The sequence below is a fragment of the Syzygium oleosum genome, unplaced genomic scaffold, assembly GCF_021117445.2.
Source record: "Syzygium oleosum isolate NSW1041296 unplaced genomic scaffold, Sole_v2.1 Sole_v2.20, whole genome shotgun sequence".
NCBI classification, from domain to species: domain Eukaryota; kingdom Viridiplantae; phylum Streptophyta; class Magnoliopsida; order Myrtales; family Myrtaceae; genus Syzygium; species Syzygium oleosum.
In genome coordinates, this window is record NW_026607504.1 from 2,931,461 (window position 1) to 2,950,365 (window position 18,905).

General features: G+C 38.1%; 1 protein-coding gene across 3 annotated transcripts; it reads left to right on the plus strand.

Moving 5' to 3' along the window:
• The first annotated feature begins 2,783 nt into the window (after positions 1-2,783).
• Positions 2,784-18,434, plus strand: LOC115691037 (myosin-17-like). Of its 3 annotated transcripts, none has more exons than XM_056320362.1 (39): positions 2,784-3,038; positions 4,198-4,380; positions 4,855-4,998; positions 5,100-5,245; positions 5,331-5,487; positions 5,624-5,682; positions 5,811-5,970; positions 6,055-6,204; positions 6,282-6,418; positions 6,535-6,681; positions 6,787-6,888; positions 7,623-7,680; positions 7,768-7,869; positions 7,982-8,019; positions 8,128-8,254; positions 8,353-8,523; positions 10,362-10,493; positions 10,586-10,695; positions 10,826-10,886; positions 11,611-11,788; positions 12,487-12,692; positions 12,851-12,970; positions 13,078-13,176; positions 13,290-13,511; positions 13,819-13,958; positions 14,591-14,708; positions 14,794-14,844; positions 14,924-15,010; positions 15,149-15,319; positions 15,490-15,642; positions 15,903-16,112; positions 16,647-16,784; positions 16,864-16,934; positions 17,029-17,128; positions 17,203-17,259; positions 17,358-17,414; positions 17,498-17,578; positions 17,848-17,930; positions 18,032-18,434. In XM_056320362.1, the coding sequence occupies exons 1-39, from the start codon at positions 3,036-3,038 to the stop codon at positions 18,153-18,155; spliced, it is 4,653 nt and encodes a 1,550-aa protein (XP_056176337.1). In that variant the 5' UTR covers positions 2,784-3,035; the 3' UTR covers positions 18,156-18,434. The 3 variants fall into 3 exon arrangements, with proteins under 3 accessions (XP_056176337.1, XP_030473447.1, XP_030473448.1); XM_030617587.2 differs by having other exon boundaries at positions 2,786-3,038; positions 4,198-4,326; XM_030617588.2 differs by lacking the exons at positions 2,784-3,038; positions 4,198-4,380 and having other exon boundaries at positions 4,856-4,998; positions 5,324-5,487.
• Positions 18,435-18,905: the final 471 nt, after the last annotated feature.

Here is an 18,905-nt window from a genome sequence, read left to right on the forward strand (position 1 = left end):
TAAGTAATTATTTTTAGGAAGATATTGAGAAATAAAACGGAGCTTCCAAAAGTAAATAAAAAGCATGTTTTTGCTTTTGATTGAGCAAACCAATCATGGACCGGGTTAAGTGAATATTGGACTGGGCTTTTGCACCGAAGAGCTTTCCATATTTTCTAAGGGAAACGTACATAAAAAGTCTAAAACCTATTGTATTGGTACCGATTTAGTCATAAATCTTTCAATTAGATCAATTTAATCCTAAACCTTTTTACATTGTTACTAATTAGTCAATTTGGTCAATTTAGGTCGGAAATCGCTGACGTGGATGCCGGCGGTCTTATGTGACACCGCCGGCGCTGATATGGACAAATTTTATAATTTTTAAAACAAAATTTCAGATTTTTTAAATATTTTTTTCTTTTTTTTCTCTTCCTAGAACTGGTTGGCCAGTGAGGGCTGCGATGGCCTCGTCGGCCAACAGACAAGGGTTTCGGCCCTTGCCTGGATCTGGGTGAGGGCCCTGCGCCCTCCCCCAGACCGACCAGTTTTGGGAAGAGAAAAAAAAGAAAAAAAGAAAAAAAAACCTGAAAAACATTTAAAAAGTATGAAAAAATTATAAAATTTATCAACGTCAACGCCGGTGGTGCCACGTACGATCGCAATCGTCCACGTCAGCAATTTCGAGCCTAAATTGATCGGATGGACTGAATTGGTACCGATGTGAAAAGATTTATGACTGAATCGGTCAAATTGAAAAGTTTATGACTGAATTGGTACCAATACAATAGGTTTATGACTTTTTTTGTACTTTTTCCTTATTTTCTACTATGAAGCCCAAACGAGGAGCTCACCTTAGCCTCCGATAGGGAGATTTACGCCATGGGCCTGTGATTGTTTTTGGTCGAAATGGGCCTATTATTAGAATTAGCCCCATCAAGAGGACCGAACATGGTCCCACGAACTTTCACTTCTGATGACAAAGACATTTACGGTCGGGCTTTTGCATAACCGGATCTACCGGAACTTCATTTCTTTCTTTCACTTTTTTCGACATAACGGTTGATATCTGTAATGTATGCTCAAAAGGAAAATTATTGATGATTAGATCAATCCCGATATAATTCCGGATGGGGTCGCGATCTATACTCATGCAGTGACATAATTTGGACATTCTTGTCGAATTTTTTACTTATTAGGATAAGCAAATATCGGAGCAAATCAGGTGAAATATACGGATTGAATTTGTTAGATTTAGGGGGAATCGGGAAAATGAAAGGACTCTCTGTATGAATTAGGAGAGAAAGGACACGAACCTGTGAATGTGAGTTTGATGGTCAAAGACCGACCACGAGTCTCGACAGTAGTCGACTGGTTCGATTGAACGAAATCCTAGCGAAACCTCTCCCCGTTCGAATTAAGCATTTCATGTGCTTCATAAGATTCTCAAGTTAGCAACAATAAACACGGCGAGAGCTTGATGCTCCCAAAGAGTTCATTACTTTGATGAAGTTTAAAATCTTTTCCTAGAATCATATTAAAATAGTGCAAGAAATTGCACGTAACAATTATATAGATCCGGAGTCATGATCCGGCCTATACACAGGTTTGAATAGCACATGGCAATTATCGGGAATGTTTGGACATACTTCTCGTTTGAACATTCGAGATTTTAATTTCGTATAATATTAAACTAAAACGCACAAAAGTGTTTGAACATTGACATTTCATGTCACCTACAAGGAGTTAAAAATCACGTGCAACATTTTTTCGAGCGGAACTATAATTCCGGGTCAGACCAAATAGTCCCTCAAAAGTCAACCAAATTTCACGAGAAAACCAACTAAAAAGGCCCTCAACAGTTTAGGACCCCGTTGACTTGACCCGCCACTGAAAGCCCAAAGTTGGAAAAAAACCGAAACGACAGCGACCTCCTTTACGACAAGGCGTTTTTGGACGATCCGTCTTGTCTTTACGAAGCTTTGCTTTCTTTCTTTTTTTTCCATTTATCTTTTCGCGAGAAATGCGCCCTTCGGACGAGGTTAGTTTGGTCACTTCGGCGAGATTCATGTTCGGGCAATCGATTACGTCCAATCGTACGATTCCTTTATTTTTCAAAAAAATGGCATTTAAAAAAAAAATTAAAAATGAAATTATTTTCCAGCGGAGACGGGGGCGGGTGTCCTTGTCGTGGAAGGGATGTAAGAAGGCTGTAATAACGTTAACTCCCAATTACGAGAATACCCTCACCTTTAGTTTCGGGATTTGTCTTCTCCTTTTCTTTTTTCGGTTTTTTTCTCTGTTCTAATATCTCATCCCGTTGGAAAAAAAAATGAATTTTCACCGTCGAAAGCAATAATGGAAATTCCAAAACGATACTGTTCTTCAGCTTATATAATAAAGCTCATTTCGCAAAGATGAAAAATTCGAGACGGCGGGCGTGGCAATCGTGTAAATAAAGCTCATATCGGAGGGCGATTATGGAAAACGCGGTTGATTCCGGGAGCAGCATGGGAATTGCTTAATTAGTCAATGATGATGTTTGTCAATGGCTCGTCTTTTTGAATTTCCGCCGGAACCAGAAGAGAGAGAAAGCTGCTTTCTGTGTTGTTGTGCGTGGGAGACCACATCCGTCCCCACCTCCCCTCCTTCTCTCTCTACACAACCGAAAAGCTTCAAGGCTTTCAAGAGAGAGAGAAGTATTGCAAGCGTGCTAGAGAGAGAACCACCCCCGTGGCGGCACGTGCTTGAGAAGGCGTACGGCGGCGAATCCCAAACGGTGCGCCGAGGAGCGCGGCGGCGAAATCGGGGGAGGGGGGAGGGAGAGAGAGGCGCGAGCTCCGGTTGTCCGTCGGTCGAGGGAGAAGGGAGCAGGAAGGAGAAGAAGTCTGTGTCTGGAGGGAGGTTTGTTGGCTTTGGTTGAGGAGTTGAAGGGGGTGGGGATAGAGAAATTTGGAGCTGTAGCTGTTGTGAATCAGCTCGCTGATCTGCGGAAACTGGGGCTGAGCTTTGGTTCTATTTGATGAGCTGAGGATCGCGGGGGTGTTTGCCAACTAATGGTAAATTGAGTTCTGCTGACTTACAATTGACTGATTGTTTTTCGCTCACATGGTCTTTCGCTAAGCTGGTGATGGACTTATGAGTTTGCTTGACTGGAAGGCTCCATTTCTCTCTTTGTGGTAGTGCCATCTGTTATATGGAACCCTGAATTTCGCTTAAATGGGGGCTGTATTGAAAATCTTTTGTGACCTTTGCTTTTTATGTGGTTAGTTTTTAGGGTGATAGCTTGCATAATTGCGGAGCAGTGGATTGAAGCGGACGATGACGGATGGAGAAATTGTGTCGGGAGATGTTCGTGCGATTAAATGCTGAAGTTAGCATTAGTAATGAGAGAGCAAGGAAAGAAAGAATAAGTCACTTTAGAAATGCAATGTGATGGTGGTGTTTGGCTTTGCACATCGTACATGATAGTGATATCTTCATGGGTGCATGGAAATGAAGTTTGAAATTGATAGAATATTTAAATGTTAAAGCATGCCGTTATCTAATAGCTTAAGCTTTTTGAATAATTGGCATTAGTTTCACAAAATCTCACATGCTATCATAGCAGGAGGTCCACAGTTCAAATCTTTCCAAGCCCCATTTGTCTCCCCAATTATATATGTCTATGCTTAGAATAAGAGCAAAAAACCAGGTTAAGCGTGAGGGGGAGTGATAGAATATTTAAATACTAAATCACGTCTTCATCTAACAGCTTAAGCTTTTAGAACAGTTGGCAATAGCCAATCAATTACCTCATTCCAACACTTTGTTGTGCCTAAACGCCAAGCCAAATACGTTTTGGACAAAACATATAGCTCACTCACGGACAATCTTTTATGAACCATTCTAGCGCCCCTCGGCCCCCCCTCCCAATATAAAAGAAAACCAGATGACGTGAATGATGGAAAAACAGTGTTCATTGAGCACAAGCATTACAAAGTAAATAACGAGAGTCATCGAAATTGAATGGTTATAAATTATGAAAAATCTGATTCCAAACACCCACGATGCTTTTCATTATTCCTCACCTGGTAATTTATTTTGCTTCGTTTTTGGTTTTTTGACAAAATTCTATTGGTCTTTGCTTTATCATTATTATTTGTTGGTGTTCATGTCATTTTAATTTTTTTTATTTTAAAGTAACTTGATATCTCTATCGCAACTTTGCTCCCGCAGGCTCAGCCAGTGCAAATAATTGTGGGTTCTCATGTTTGGGTTGAAGATCCTGTTCTTGCATGGATTGATGGAGAAGTTACTTCAATTAAAGGTCATGAGGTCCATGTCAAGACAAAAAATGGAAAGACGGTAAGTGCATCATCATCAAATGCATGCCATACTCGGAACTGTAAACATCTGGTGGTAATCTAATAGAGAGTCCTGACAATTGCTAAATTTCTTTTTGACAAGTCTCTTCGCAATTGAAAAAAGGAAAGGAAAAAACAATCAGAGAGTCTTTTCAAAATAAATAATGAGCTATTGATTAGAAGAAGTGAGATCGAGAGCGCTTAATATGTTCAAAAGGCTTTAACTGACCATTAAACTTTTAATTATAGAATGAGTACAGTCAAACTAAGCAATAATGCAGGCTTCAAGCAGAATGTGGAATATTACTGTGCAGTTGTTTTGTTTCTTCAATACATCTATCTTTGAAATGTCCATATAAGCAGAGTGAAGTCTTTTCAGAGAGTCTCAGCGACTGAAGCACTCTATGGGGTCTAAATATTGCTCAGCATGATATTTAGCTTTTCTGCAGTCTTGTTTTATGTGGATCTACAACAGTGGTCTTGATTATAGGTATTTTTCGGTATAATGACCAGTGGATTGCACCTGTAGGTCACGACAAATGTATCGAAAGTATACCCGAAGGATACTGAGGCTCCACCTGGAGGTGTGGATGACATGACAAAGCTTTCTTACTTGCATGAACCTGGAGTGCTGCAGAACCTAGCTACGAGATATCAACTCAATGAGATTTATGTGAGCTACTGGCGGTCCCTCACAGGATAATCTTTTAGCCTTGGAGTTTTCTTGCATTACTTTACTGGTTTCAGTAAATAAATTTTGCCTGTTGCTTCCAGACCTACACAGGAAACATACTTATTGCTGTTAATCCATTTCAAAGATTGCCTCACCTATATGACACCCACATGATGGAACAATATAAGGGAGCTGATTTTGGGGAATTGAGTCCTCATGTATTTGCAGTTGGTGATGCTGCATACAGGTGAATTTGGTTCCTAGTTGCGCTGGTGCAACCTTTTCTTTTCCCTCTTGTCTTCTCGCTGATGTGCTGAGACACAAGAATATAGGGCTATGATCAATGAAGGAAAGAGCAATTCGATTCTGGTCAGTGGAGAAAGTGGGGCTGGTAAAACAGAGACGACAAAGATGCTCATGAGATATCTTGCACACTTGGGGGGGCGATCAGGAGTTGAAGGAAGAACCGTGGAACAGCAAGTTCTAGAGGTAGCATAACTTGCCATTTCTTATTTGAGAATGTGTTTCAGGATCCAAACTTATCTCTTTAATCACTATGTGCACTCGAATTATGAACATGGCAATTATTAAGTTTAATTTTTTTTGTTGCAACTGAACATTGCAGTCAAATCCTGTTCTTGAAGCATTTGGCAATGCAAAGACAGTCAGGAACAACAACTCAAGGTGCATCTCAATGTTGCTGTCTATATACTTTGTTTCTTTGCTGTCTATATACTTTGTTTCATTTGGAGATAGTGTGGGTTTACTTCAACAGATTTGTTCTCATATACTTCTCATGATCCATAATGTAGTCGGTTTGGTAAATTTGTTGAGATTCAATTCGACAAAAATGGGCGAATTTCGGGGGCTGCTATCAGAACTTATCTACTTGAAAGGTCACGCGTTTGTCAGATTTCCAACCCCGAGAGAAACTACCATTGCTTTTACCTTCTTTGTGCTGCTCCAGAGGAGGTATTCTCTCAATGGGTTCTGTTGGAAATTTCATATTAAGCTGTTTATATATGTGGCATTTTCGAATCCTGCTACTTTTTTCAGGATGTTGCAAGGTATAAGCTAGGAAGCCCTAAATCTTATCACTACTTGAATCAATCCAGTTGCTATGAGTTAGAAGGTGTAAATGATGCTCATGAATATCTCGCAACAAGGAGGGCTATGGATATAGTTGGAATCAATGAGGAGGAACAGGTCAGCAATTTTTTGTCCTGGCCATTCATGGGATTGATGATCGTTCAATAGATTCTGAATAAGGAAAATTTGTTCAGGAGGCAATTTTCAGGGTTGTGGCAGCAATCCTTCATCTTGGAAACATTGATTTTGCCAAGGGAAAGGAGATTGATTCTTCGGTGATAAAGGATGAGAAGTCGAGATTTCATCTTAATACCACAGCAGAACTTCTTAGGTGTTTTCTATTACTCCACTGGAAATTGTGAATGTGTTGTGGTGATATAACTTCTGTATCACTTCCAATAACTATCTAAAGGGGCTTTATCTTCATGTTAATTAATGGCGTTATAGATGTGATGCCCAAAGCTTGGAAGATGCTCTGATCAAACGTGAAATGGTGACACCTGAAGAAGTTATCACGAGAACTCTTGATCCTGTTAATGCAGTTGGTAGCAGAGATGCGTTAGCCAAGACATTATACTCTCGCTTGTTTGATTGGTAATGAACTTGCATCAAGTTATTCATTTTCTTTGTCTGACTGGTCTATTTAAATTGGTACTCCCTTTTCTACGAATTGCACTCTAAGAAGTCAAAATTTTACAGGATTGTTGAAAAAATTAACCTTTCAATCGGGCAGGATCCAACATCAAAGTCCCTGATTGGAGTTCTTGATATCTATGGTTTTGAAAGTTTTAAATCCAACAGGTAAGTTCACTGACCAAAACTGTTTTACGTTCTTATCCTCCACAGTGCTTGCAAGAGAGGAGCATATATTTTCGATTTGAGTGGGAGCTAAAGCTTTGTTAGATATATTGTGCATAGGATACTCTATGGCAAAAGGCAATAATAATGATGACAGTGAGTTTAAGCTAAGCAAGGCATTGTAGTTTATGTTAGTAGCCTTTATAGGGATCTATCAAAATGAACTTTCATGAGGTTCTTTGTAGAGATGGTAAATTTAGTGAAAATTATTCGACTTATTAGTTTGAAATTTTCAATGGGCTTTCGGGGGAGGTCATTCTTTGGGTTCGCAAAGGACCAGTTAATATTGTTGTGGCAAGTGGCGGTGTTTGCTTTTCTACATAGAGCATTTAGATGGATTGGCAACAGCCACTTGTGCAACTTGCATGGCCTTTAGATCCTTTTTACTGTCCTTTCAATATGTCAAGATACAAGAGAGGTTTACTAGAAGCATAAATAGCATTACCATATTGTATAAGAGCTTGATCCGCGAGAAGGTTGGTGTCGTTCCTCCCTCGATATCTGACAAATTTGATCAACCTCTGCATGTTCATAAGTGAACTCCCTGGTTAACGTGCCCATGTGTTGCCATAAGTTTGCTTTGCCTGGCCAATGCAGATAGCTTCCATGTTAATTAAAACAAGAGATGTTGAGCATGTTGTGTGGGTTATATTCTAATTTGCATTTTTAATTGACAGTTTTGAGCAGTTTTGTATAAACTTCACCAATGAGAAGCTGCAACAACATTTTAATCAGGTTAATTTCATAATTCTGTTTGTTTATCTTGCAAGTTTTATAGACTTCATGCTGATTTTGTTTTTGTTATGTGTAACCAATGTGCAGCATGTCTTCAAAATGGAGCAGGAAGAGTATAGTAAAGAAGAGATAAATTGGAGCTATATCGAGTTTGTTGATAATCAAGATGTATTGGATTTAATTGAAAAGGTATGTCAAATTTGACACCATTCCAAATCTCGTGCTTTACATTCAACTACCTTTTCTTTCGTTTTTTTTTTTGTGTGTGAGCTATGAACTAAAATCACTGGATCCTCTCCAGAAGCCCGGAGGGATTATTGCTCTTCTTGATGAGGCCTGGTATGCAACTTTGATTTATATTTTTCATTGCCAAACTATGATGTTCTAATATTTCTCTCCTTTAGGTGTTTCCTCGTGAATTAATTGTTCGTTTGTGGTTTCATGCAGTATGTTTCCCAAATCTACCCATGAAACATTTGCCCAGAAGTTGTACCAGACTTTTAAAAGCAACAAACGTTTTATCAAACCAAAGCTCTCTCGTACTGATTTTACTATATTACACTATGCAGGGGAGGTAAGTGTCAATTTAGTTCAATGTGCTAAATTATTGGAATCTGAATTTGTTCAAAGGTTAGAATCTGAATGAATTTGTAATCTTTCTGGTTTTAAAAGGTTGCCTACCAGGCCAATCTATTTCTGGAAAAAAATAAAGATTATGTGGTGGCTGAACATCAGGCATTGCTTACTGCCTCAAAGTGCCCATTTGCGGCAGGTTTATTCCCCCCACTTCCAGAAGAATCGTCCAAATCTTCTAAGTTTTCTTCTATTGGATCCCGTTTCAAGGTACTGGCATGGATTTTTTTAGCTTATGCTAAAAATAGAACAACTGTACTATAAATTCACTAAGATCCACGTATGTTACTGATATTACATGCATACCCCATGGCTAGTGACCACAAGCTCCCCTCATAGATGTCAAGGTTTAATATTGAATCATGTATGGCAATTCCATATATGTTCATCGGATAAGTTTTCCTCTTGAAATGCTTATGAGATTGTTATACTTTAATGCGAAGTTCAGCAATCATTATCTGCACTTAATATGTGCCCTGAAAACTTGAATATCTTTGGATCGGCATAGCTCTTGCGGAAACTTAATTTTAGGAGTTCAAGTTGGGACCATAATCAAGCTTAAACTCCGTATATTTGATAGATGAACTTCAGTCTTTGAATTTTTATGATGTTTTGGCAAAACAAGAAAAAGGGCTTATGAGGTTGCTTTTACTATTTAACACAAAATTTAGGAATCTTTGTTTGCAGTTAATAATTCCCTTTAGAACTTGGATATGTTTGCATGGTCATTGCTCCTGGAACTCAATTTTAGCAGTTCAAATGTGGACCATTATCAATCTCAATTCCAGGAGTTTAGATATGATTATGAAATGATATATCGCTTAAGCTGGTGCCCTTCTGGGTATGTTGCATGCATGTGGAAAGTTCTCTGGTAGGCTGTGAGTTGAAATGGACCATTCTCGAACAAGAAGATGTTTTCATTAAAAAAGAAGGAAACATTTATTTTTGTTAATAATAAAGGGAAAAATGGAAAGATGTATGTTTGTTATTCCTCAAGCCACTTTATGGCTAATTTGAAGGGTCAGAACTAAGGGATTTTAAGATACTAGGTTCTAATTTTTTCCTTTTTACCGAAAGAACACGTGGTTGCAAGTTTTGGGTTTTTGGGTTCATCTTATTTCAGCATGAACACTTTCTCTGTAATTATTATATGGGGTGGTACCCCCTTGTACCTTTCCACGAAACTATATATTAACCTTTCATATTAGAAAAGAAAAAGCTAACACATATGTTCCTTTGACAATTCCTTTGAGCTGATAATTGAACCAGAAAAGTCTGTTGAGTGTAAATATTGGTAAGAAAAAAAGCTGTACTTGTAGTCCAATTCCTGTCTTCTTTCTATGTTGAAACGGTGCTCATGGATCCAACATGTAGCTCAGGTCCAGTAATTCTACTTGACAAATTTTGTAGCTTTTACAAAGCACTGTTTTGATACTTTTACATTTATGACTTTTTTTTCCTGTTCTGAAAGTGATAATTATGCTTCAACTTCTTTTCTAGTCCATTATAGTGAAAAGTCTTGAATAAGTATATGTGCTCAAGGTCCTTTGAATTTGTTTCTCTAGAGGCGTTGTAACAAGAATGAAGGTCTTGCTGATATCTTTATACTTCTCGTGTGTGAGATTGAATGGTAGCTCTAGCGTTTTTTATAGTGGGAATCAGTTCCTCTGCAGCTTAAAACTAGCAATTGAAAGCATATTGTTGGATTGCTTAGTAGGTTTGAGAGGGTTGATGCCTCTCAACAATGTCATTTGAATCATGAGACTTCATTCCAAAATTTAGGAAGAAATTCTTTAGAATTAGTACAGCCATGTAAAGACTGATTGATTTCTCTAAACTTCATTTCCTATGTCGTAACCTCTCCAAGTTTTTTTTTCCTTAACTTTATCGTTGTAATAGTACTGATTTGATTCTGTTATTTTGAATTCGAATAGATTTATGTGGCAGCCATAGGTATAGGACGAATAACTCTTTTATCTGAAGATCGCACAACTTTAAAGGTTTTGGATGGGGAATGAGTTGACATGTGTACATTCTTGAAATGGCAGCTGCAACTTCATTCTCTAATGGAGACGCTGAGTTCGACTGAACCTCACTACATCAGATGCGTGAAGCCAAATAATGTTCTGAAACCTGGTATATTTGAAAACGTCAATGTCATCCAACAGTTACGTTGTGGTGTGAGTATACAATGAATTGCTTGAACTTCACTTTGTGTCCTGTCTGGACTTTTATTTTCAGTAATACCAATGTTATTGTCGATCTGTAATAGGGCGTCCTTGAGGCAATTAGGATAAGCTGTGCTGGATATCCTACCAGGCGTACCTTTTATGACTTTCTTGATCGCTTCAGTGTTCTATCTCCAGAAGTTTTAGAAGGGAAGTAAGTACCAAATCATGTATAATCACATAAATGCTTTCAAAAATCGGTTGAAGTTGGAGATCTTTGTTATGTATTTATTGCATATCAAAACATTTATAACGAGCCATCGTGTGGTTGTGTTGTCATTCAGCTACAATGATAAAGTTGCTTGTCAAATGATCCTTGATAAGAAGGGATTGAAAGGTTACCAGGTAATTGGGCGTTCCCTTTTTATCCTCCTTTATTACTTTTGGCATTGCCATATAATCTGATGTTTTGGCTAGTTTTGTTTGCTCTTTTATTTTGGATGCCGTTACAGACTTGTTTTGGCTAGTTGTCGAGAGAATAATGTGGGTGATGCTCTGTCATTTGGCTTCTTTTTAGGGTAACCCATAGCGTGCTTTTTACTCTTATTTGTCTATTTAGATGCTTAATTAGTTTGGTAAGGTTACATATGAACCATATACTATTTCGCTTGGTAGTTTATTGCTTGGCTTACCTTGTAATTGTTTTAGCTTGACCTTGCTCCTTCAAATTAAGATGACCAAACCATGGAACTCTTTGCTTGATCTCCCCCACTCACTTTGTCATATGCTTAGTTCAATTAAAACAAGTTGATCGATGTACCAAATGCTAGATTCTTTTTATCCCAATATTTCAATCCTGTACATTTGTGATCATTCTTAAGTTTAAATGTTAAAACAATAGGTCAGGGCTTTACCAAATTGATTAAGCTCTTGTTTTGTAATTACGGGAAACTATTAGTAACTTCATTTGAAAGATTCTTGTTATCAAAGACATGTTAATTTAATCATCAATTCTTGCTTAATGTCCATTTATCTTCTGGAAGTTCTTTTATATCCTACTTGATTATTGGTTTTTAAATTTGAAAAGTTTTCTTCTATTAAGTTCCTTACCTATGGTATGTCTTGACAGATGGGGAAGACCAAAGTTTTTCTCAGAGCAGGTCAAATGGCAGAGCTAGATGCTAGGAGGTCTGAGGTACTTGGAAATGCAGCCAGAACCATTCAGCTGCGAATACGAACTTATATGACACAAAAACAGTTTATTGCGTTACGTGAGGCTTCTATCACAATGCAGTCTTACTGCCGAGGTACTTTTCTTATTATTGCCTCAAATCAAACTTCCAGGCTATATTCGGTATATCTTTATTTTTTGTTTGTGGTGGGTCTAGATTTCACTGTCCATTACATTTGTGAAATCATCATAAGATCTTGAATAAGCTTGGAAATATCAGAGCTGCCCGATCTAATGGCAGGGGAAGTAAGTTGCTTGATATTTAATACTTTATGAATATCTTCTTTTTGGATTAATGTTAGGCGACCATTTGTTGCAAAAGTTAAGTTGTAACAAACAATAATGTAAAGCAAACATATGCGTAGACTCTTCCGGCGTAAACCGAGCCTTCCATGTGATATACAGGATATGGGTTTGACCACAACCAATGAACTAATGAGAGCACAAACACAACAATAAGAAAATAAGAAGAATAAACATCATCTGGAGTGTCAACACTCAAACTCTTGTTCTGTGCTCTAATACTTCATTGGGCGACCGTTTGTCCCTAAGGTTTAAGCTGTCAGGAGATGAGTTTGCGAATTATTCAAGCATATTCATGATCAAAGAGCAATAATGGCTTTTAAATATATTCTCTGATTTTGGTAATTCCAAGTGTATCTGTCCCTGCCCTATATTTTTGAAAAGTTGGATGTTTTGACTCTTCATATCACTCTATCCTTTCTGAATAGTCCATTTGCCCAATCTGAATTGCATTTTGTTTTACCTTTGCAGGCAGAATGGCTCGTGAACTTTACGAGCAGTTAAGAAGAGAAGCTGGTGCACTGAAGATCCAGAAGAATTTCAGGGCCTTCATTGCAAGAAAATCTCACTTGAAACTAAGGTCATGTGCTGTCGTATTGCAGACGGGATATAGGGGAATGATTGCTAGGAATGAGTTCAGATTCAGAAAACAGACCAAAGCTTCCGTCGTCATCCAGGTATTATTATGTCGAGTAAAATTTGCCTGTCCTGTGGTTGTCGCTACCGTAGTAGATTTGCTGTCTACTGTTTCCGTTGGCACATGGAACATTGATGGTTCAGTTGCTGAAAAATTTGCAAAAGTACAGAAGTAAAATGTCAAACTGGTGTCCTGCAGGCTCATTGGCGGTGTCACCAAGCATATTGTTATTATAAGAGTCTCCAGAAAGCTGCAATTGTTGCTCAATGTGGATGGAGAGGCAGAGTTGCAAGAAGAGAGCTCAGAAATCTCAGAATGGTTGGTCTAGTCAACAATGTTAATTTATACTTACAATAGTTGATTATTCTACAGCTCCAATGATGACTTAGGTTGACTTGTAATATTTTCTTGAAAATGTTGTCTAGGCTGCACGAGAAACCGGTGCTCTTAAAGAAGCAAAGGACAAGCTAGAAAAACGTGTTGAGGAGCTTACATGGCGTCTACAACTTGAAAAGCGATTAAGGGTGACATATTAATAATTTTCTGCAACCTGTGGGATTTTTTATTAACATGAGGTAGGGTTGATCCTATTAAACAAGCTTTCAATATGAGTTCGTGCTCTCTTTGTTTTGTGCAGATTGATCTTGAGGAGGCCAAAGCCCAGGAATTTGCCAAGTTGCAGGACACAATAAATGCTTTGCGATTAAAGGTGGAAGAAGCCAACTCTATGGTCATTAAAGAGCGAGAACTAGCCAGGAAGGCTATAGAAGAAGCACCTCCAGTTGTGAAGGAAACCCCTGTCATTGTTCAAGATACAGAAAAGATCAATTCATTGACAGCTGAGGTTGAAAAGTTTAAGGTAGATTGCTGGCTTGCTGAGGATTTTATATCTTTTTGGAAAATGACAGTTGATGGTGGTGGTATCCCGTTGGCATGCAATCACTTTTCTATTGATTTAAGAAAATTTTTCCTTTCTGCAAGTACAATTAAGCACATTTCAGATTGACAAAGAAAATTCTGGCAGAGATAAGGATCAATATTCAATTGAATTACTGATCATCATGCTTGATCTCATATCGTGGCTTCTAATCATCTAGTGACTTGTGTTTTTCTGTCTAGTTTAGTTTAACCTAATAAGTAAGCTTATATTTTTCCTTGTTGGTTAGGCTTTGTTGATAAAGGAGACACAAACAGCAGAGAATGCAAAAAAAGCTACTGCTCTTGCTGAGGCCAAAAACAGTGACTTGATTAAGAAGCTTGAGGATTCAGAGAAGAAGGCGGATGAACAACATATTTTAGTGCAGAGGTTTGTGAAAAAGATGCAGAATTTGACAATTTTTGAACACTTTAGTAGATTTAAATATAGTGTTCTTTTGTCTGTCTCCATCCCTTTTGTACCGTGTCGTTTGTACAATTTTCAGTGGTGTTAGTCAAGCACAAGTGCCTTGTGAAATTTAGTCATCCATCTTTTCTGAAAATTTGATTTTTATCTTTTGATTGCCGAAGCACATATTTATGATGGTCAAATTCTGCAACTTTGCATTTTGCCTTCTACTTCGCTTAACACCTGATTGCCGAAATGTGTTCTGCTATTGTCACATTCAAAACACCAAGTACGTTCTTTGGTTTTCAAACACCATATGATGAGACAACTTGACCATGAATGGGCTGTTATTAGATGTTATCATGACTTCTCACTAGAAGTTTTAGGTATCAGCTGAGGTATAAATATTCATGAAGTGGTTCAGTAGAAAATAGTTTCTGCTGTTGAACCCAGCATGATATGCTTGCTCTTGATGACATGTCTCATGTGTTTTTTTCATTAAGAGGTATTGCAATAGGGTTTTACTTAGCTATTGTCAGATGTGAGTGTCTATACGTGGGATAAATGTACGACAAAATGTAAAGTTTTGACCATGATTAGTTCCTGCTTTACAGGCTTGAAGAGAAGCTCTCTAATTTGGAATCAGAAAATCAGGTACTGCGCCAACAGGCACTCGTCATATCACCAGCTGGCAAAGCTGTGTCTGTGAGATCAAAGACAACAATCATTCAAGTATGAAAGGAGCCCCAAATTTAAATACTTACATTGTGTTAACTTATATAGGAAAACCAACCTGCGCCTTTTTTTTCATTTGCAGAGAAATCCAGAAAACAATACTGCTCTAAATGGAGAAATTCGAAAAGCTCTGGTAAGATTGAGTTCTTGGTTGAGATAAGTGCTATATCTGCATATCAAGACTGAAATTGTTTGATCATCTCTTTTTGAAGGCACAGGATTCGGTACTTTCTCTCCCTCCTTCACGGGAACCTGAGACAGAGGAAAAGCCACAGAAATCTCTCAATGAGAAGCAGCAGGTTTGTATGTGTATTTTTAGGCATGTATGAAGCAGGTTCTTCAATTTGATCAGCATGATTTCACCAAAATTTTGATATATTCTCAAGTTGTCATTTGCATTGATAATGTCTCTCATTATATATTCTTCCATGCTGCAGGAGAATCAAGATATCCTTATAAAGTGTATCTCGGAAGATCTAGGGTTCTCTGGGGGCAGGCCTGTTGCTGCTTGTCTCATATTCAAATGCCTTCTGCACTGGAGATCATTTGAAGTTGAGAGAACTGGGATTTTTGACCGTATCATTCAAACAATTGGCTCAGCAATTGAGGTGTGCTATAGTTATTTTCCTCCAAGGAGAACATTTTCCAAATTGCTTTAGGATGAGCTTGTGTTGATTCTGTTATAGTGTTAGTATAGTGAAACAAACTATACGAGTGAGTAATGTGTTTGTGTCGATATCATATGCCATCAACTTACCCCATCCAATTCTTACTTTAGGTGCAGGATAACAACGATGTATTGGCTTATTGGTTGTCCAATGCGTCAACGTTGCTGCTACTCTTACAGCGTACACTAAAGGCAAGTGGAGCGGCAAGCTTGACTCCACAGCGGCGAAGGACATCAGCTTCTCTATTTGGAAGGGTGTCTCAAGTAAGGACACAAACTTCTCTCCCTTTGCTTAGCTTTCAACAAAGGCTTCAAATGTGTCTATTTTCGTTTAGATTTCCTTCATTGTCTTCAATAGTAGAAAAGTTCTTTAGTCTTGACTAACTAATGTTAATGTATGACCATAGCTTCTGCCCTCGAAAAGGATATCAACATAAATTTGTCTTTGCTTTATATACCTAAAGTATCCCTCCAGATAATGGTTAAGCTTTTGGTTGGAAATTCTAACTACTACAAACACTCAGGGTCTACGAGCTTCTCCACAAAGTGTTGGATTCTCATTTCTTAATGGTCGGATGCTTGGTGGTGGCCCTGACAACTTGCGACAAGTTGAAGCCAAGTATCCAGCTTTGCTTTTCAAGCAACAACTTACAGCTTTTCTGGAGAAGATATATGGACTGATTAGAGATAATCTGAAGAAAGAGATCTCCCCCTTGCTGGGACAATGTATTCAGGTCATCCCTGATTCTTCCTTCGTTACAACAAGCTACCATGAGATTGATTATCCCCCTTGTGGAGTTTCCTGAGATAAAGAATTTTCTATCACTCGCAAAATCCCATTTTAGTTTTCTTTGATTGTACTAGTTTGTTAACTTGTGTTTGACTAAGGGAGCCTGGTTATCAAATGACAGTCTTTCCACATGAGAATTTCTGGCTGCTGCATCATAAGATGCTCTAATGGAACTTGGTAGTCTAAGGAATAGCTCATAATTTGTTTCTCTTATCAATGGAGCAACATAAATAATATGTGAACTGTCTTTCTCAATCAGATCTTTTATTAAACTAATCAAAATTGAGCTACCAACTGTTGTTGCATGGCCTGAATAGCGTGTAGCAAATACTGTCAACTTATGGTGAACAAAAAAGTCCAAAAGCATATAGAGTCAATTATGTTTCAGTGAGTCATGAACAGTACGGTCTATGTTATAGTCTCTGGTCTTTTAACATAGCTCTCCGCTGTACTTAAGAAGTACTTTTTGCAAGTGTAGGCACCTAGAACATCACGTGCTAGCATGGTGAAGGGGCGTTCTCAGGCCAATGCTGCTGCTCTTCAAGCTTTAATTGCTCATTGGAAAAGTATAGTGAACAGCCTAAACAATTGCTTGAAGACAATGAGAGCCAATTATGTGGGTGGAGTTTCCGAATTAGATGTCTTGAGATGCTGTCTTTATGGCATGACCTGCTTGAATGTTTTTGTATGTGCAGGTGCTGCCATTAATTGTCCGAAAGATTTTCACTCAGATATTTTCATTTATTAATGTCCAATTATTTAACAGGTGGGTGCACTGAATACTCAAACCTGACCTGTTCCCTATAACTTTTGAAAAACTTAGACTGGATGTAGTAACAGTTGAAAACCCATATTTGCAGTCTTCTCTTGAGGCGTGAATGTTGCTCCTTTAGCAATGGGGAGTATGTAAAAACAGGGCTTGCTGAGTTGGATCAGTGGTGCCATGAGGCAACTGAGGAGGTGAATTTTCAAGAGTTAAGTGTTTTTTTTTTGTCTTTTGAGAATTCTATGATTTACATCTTCTCTACATTCAGTTTGTGGGATCAGCTTTGGATGAATTAAAGCACATCAGACAAGCAGTTGGCTTCCTGGTTGGTTCATCTCCTTTAATATCACCTCCTCATTGAGAAGTTCAATTTTCTATCAATCAGACTGACTTGACTTAAAATTTAATTTTCTCTGGAATTAGGTTATACATCAAAAACCAAAGAAGAGCTTGAAAGAGATTACCAATGATCTTTGTCCTGTGAGTACTTCTACCTGACAACCCCATCCAATCTCTCTCTCTCTCTCTCTCTCTGATGACACTTTCGTTGGAACTTTTTTCAGGTTCTTAGCATTCAGCAATTATACAGGATCAGTACAATGTACTGGGATGACAAATACGGCACCCATAGTGTATCGACAGATGTAAGTTTTGTGCTCTAGACAGATTGTATATCTAGTTTGTCTTTTTCTTCAGGATTCTATGTTTAAGCCAAATAAACTACGGAAGTTTTCAGATCACCTTGTCGGTTTTCAGAATTAATCCAAAAAGGTTGTTGCTATAGTTTTCTTTAGTTTGCCATATGCTTTATGATGGGAACTAGCTGATTCTTGTAGGCTTGCTTTTATGGGTCTTAATTTACCGAACTCTTGTAGTCGCGGGATTGATTTGATCTGATATTTCACTCTGGCAGGTCATTTCAACGATGAGAGTTATGATGACAGAGGATTCCAACAACGCCGTAAGCAGTTCTTTCCTATTGGATGATGATTCGAGGTACCAAGACAGCCTCCAACTGGCACACATGCCTCGCAAAATCCATCCTTAATTTCGTGTCTCATTCTTGGTGATAATTAAGATGCGCGTTTCTCGTGCAGCATCCCGTTCACGGTGGAAGACATTTCAAAGTCGATCGAACAGATCGAAGTGCCTGAAATTGAACCTCCGCCTCTAATTCGTGCGAATTCAGGCTTTACGTTCTTGCTACAACGGGCAGAATGATTGTAGCTCCTATCACGAGGCTGCTCTTCCACTGCAAGATTGCTTCTGCTTCGTAAATGTAAATATGACCGCTGTTCATGGCTCTTTTGTACATGCATTCTTTTAATCTTTAAAAAAGCTCGGGTTGGTATCCGCCGCCCAGGTCATAGGCTGTCTTCTGTTTAGTTAGGCAGCAGCGGTGGCGTTTTTTTGGTCACTGCTGGTCTGTATTAAAGTGTCTGTACCATACATGTAGTTCTTGATATCTTGAAGATGGTCAAATATATATTCCTTTGTAAATTGTGCATCAGAGCAATATATTTTGATGCTTATACCCTAAACAAATAATAATGTTTAGCTTCATTAGCAGTGTTCAATCTCCTGTGAACGCTTTGGTTAGGTTGTTCAAGCAGTGCAGCTGAGAATCATAAAAATACTGAAGATGGATGTAGAAATCTAAAGCACGACTTGATTCACAAATACCGTATATATAATCTTCATTTTCTTTTTATAATTTTGACTTTAATGTTATATCTAAATTTTTTTTGAGTCAATCAAACCACAAAATCTACGTATGCACATTAATAATTCACCACAGAAAAATTATTCAATCTATAGATCATTCAAAAAAGAATCAATATGCTATAGGACGCTTCTTAAGTCATGTTGATAAACATTTTCCAAGTAATGCAAGTTAAAACTGGCTCGCTTTAACTCTTAACCGAAAACTTTTTCAGGTCTTTTTATGCAAAGTAATTAAAGTTAAGGGTT

What these genes read in the sequence shown, in the direction of transcription:
- LOC115691037 (XM_056320362.1), top strand. An exon ending in ACCACAGCAGAACTTCTTAG is followed by an intron (nt 6,419 to 6,534) that starts GTGTTTTCTATT and finishes ATGGCGTTATAG; the next exon opens with ATGTGATGCCCAAAGCTTGG. An exon ending in CTATTGGATCCCGTTTCAAG is followed by an intron (nt 8,524 to 10,361) that starts GTACTGGCATGG and finishes TTGAAATGGCAG; the next exon opens with CTGCAACTTCATTCTCTAAT.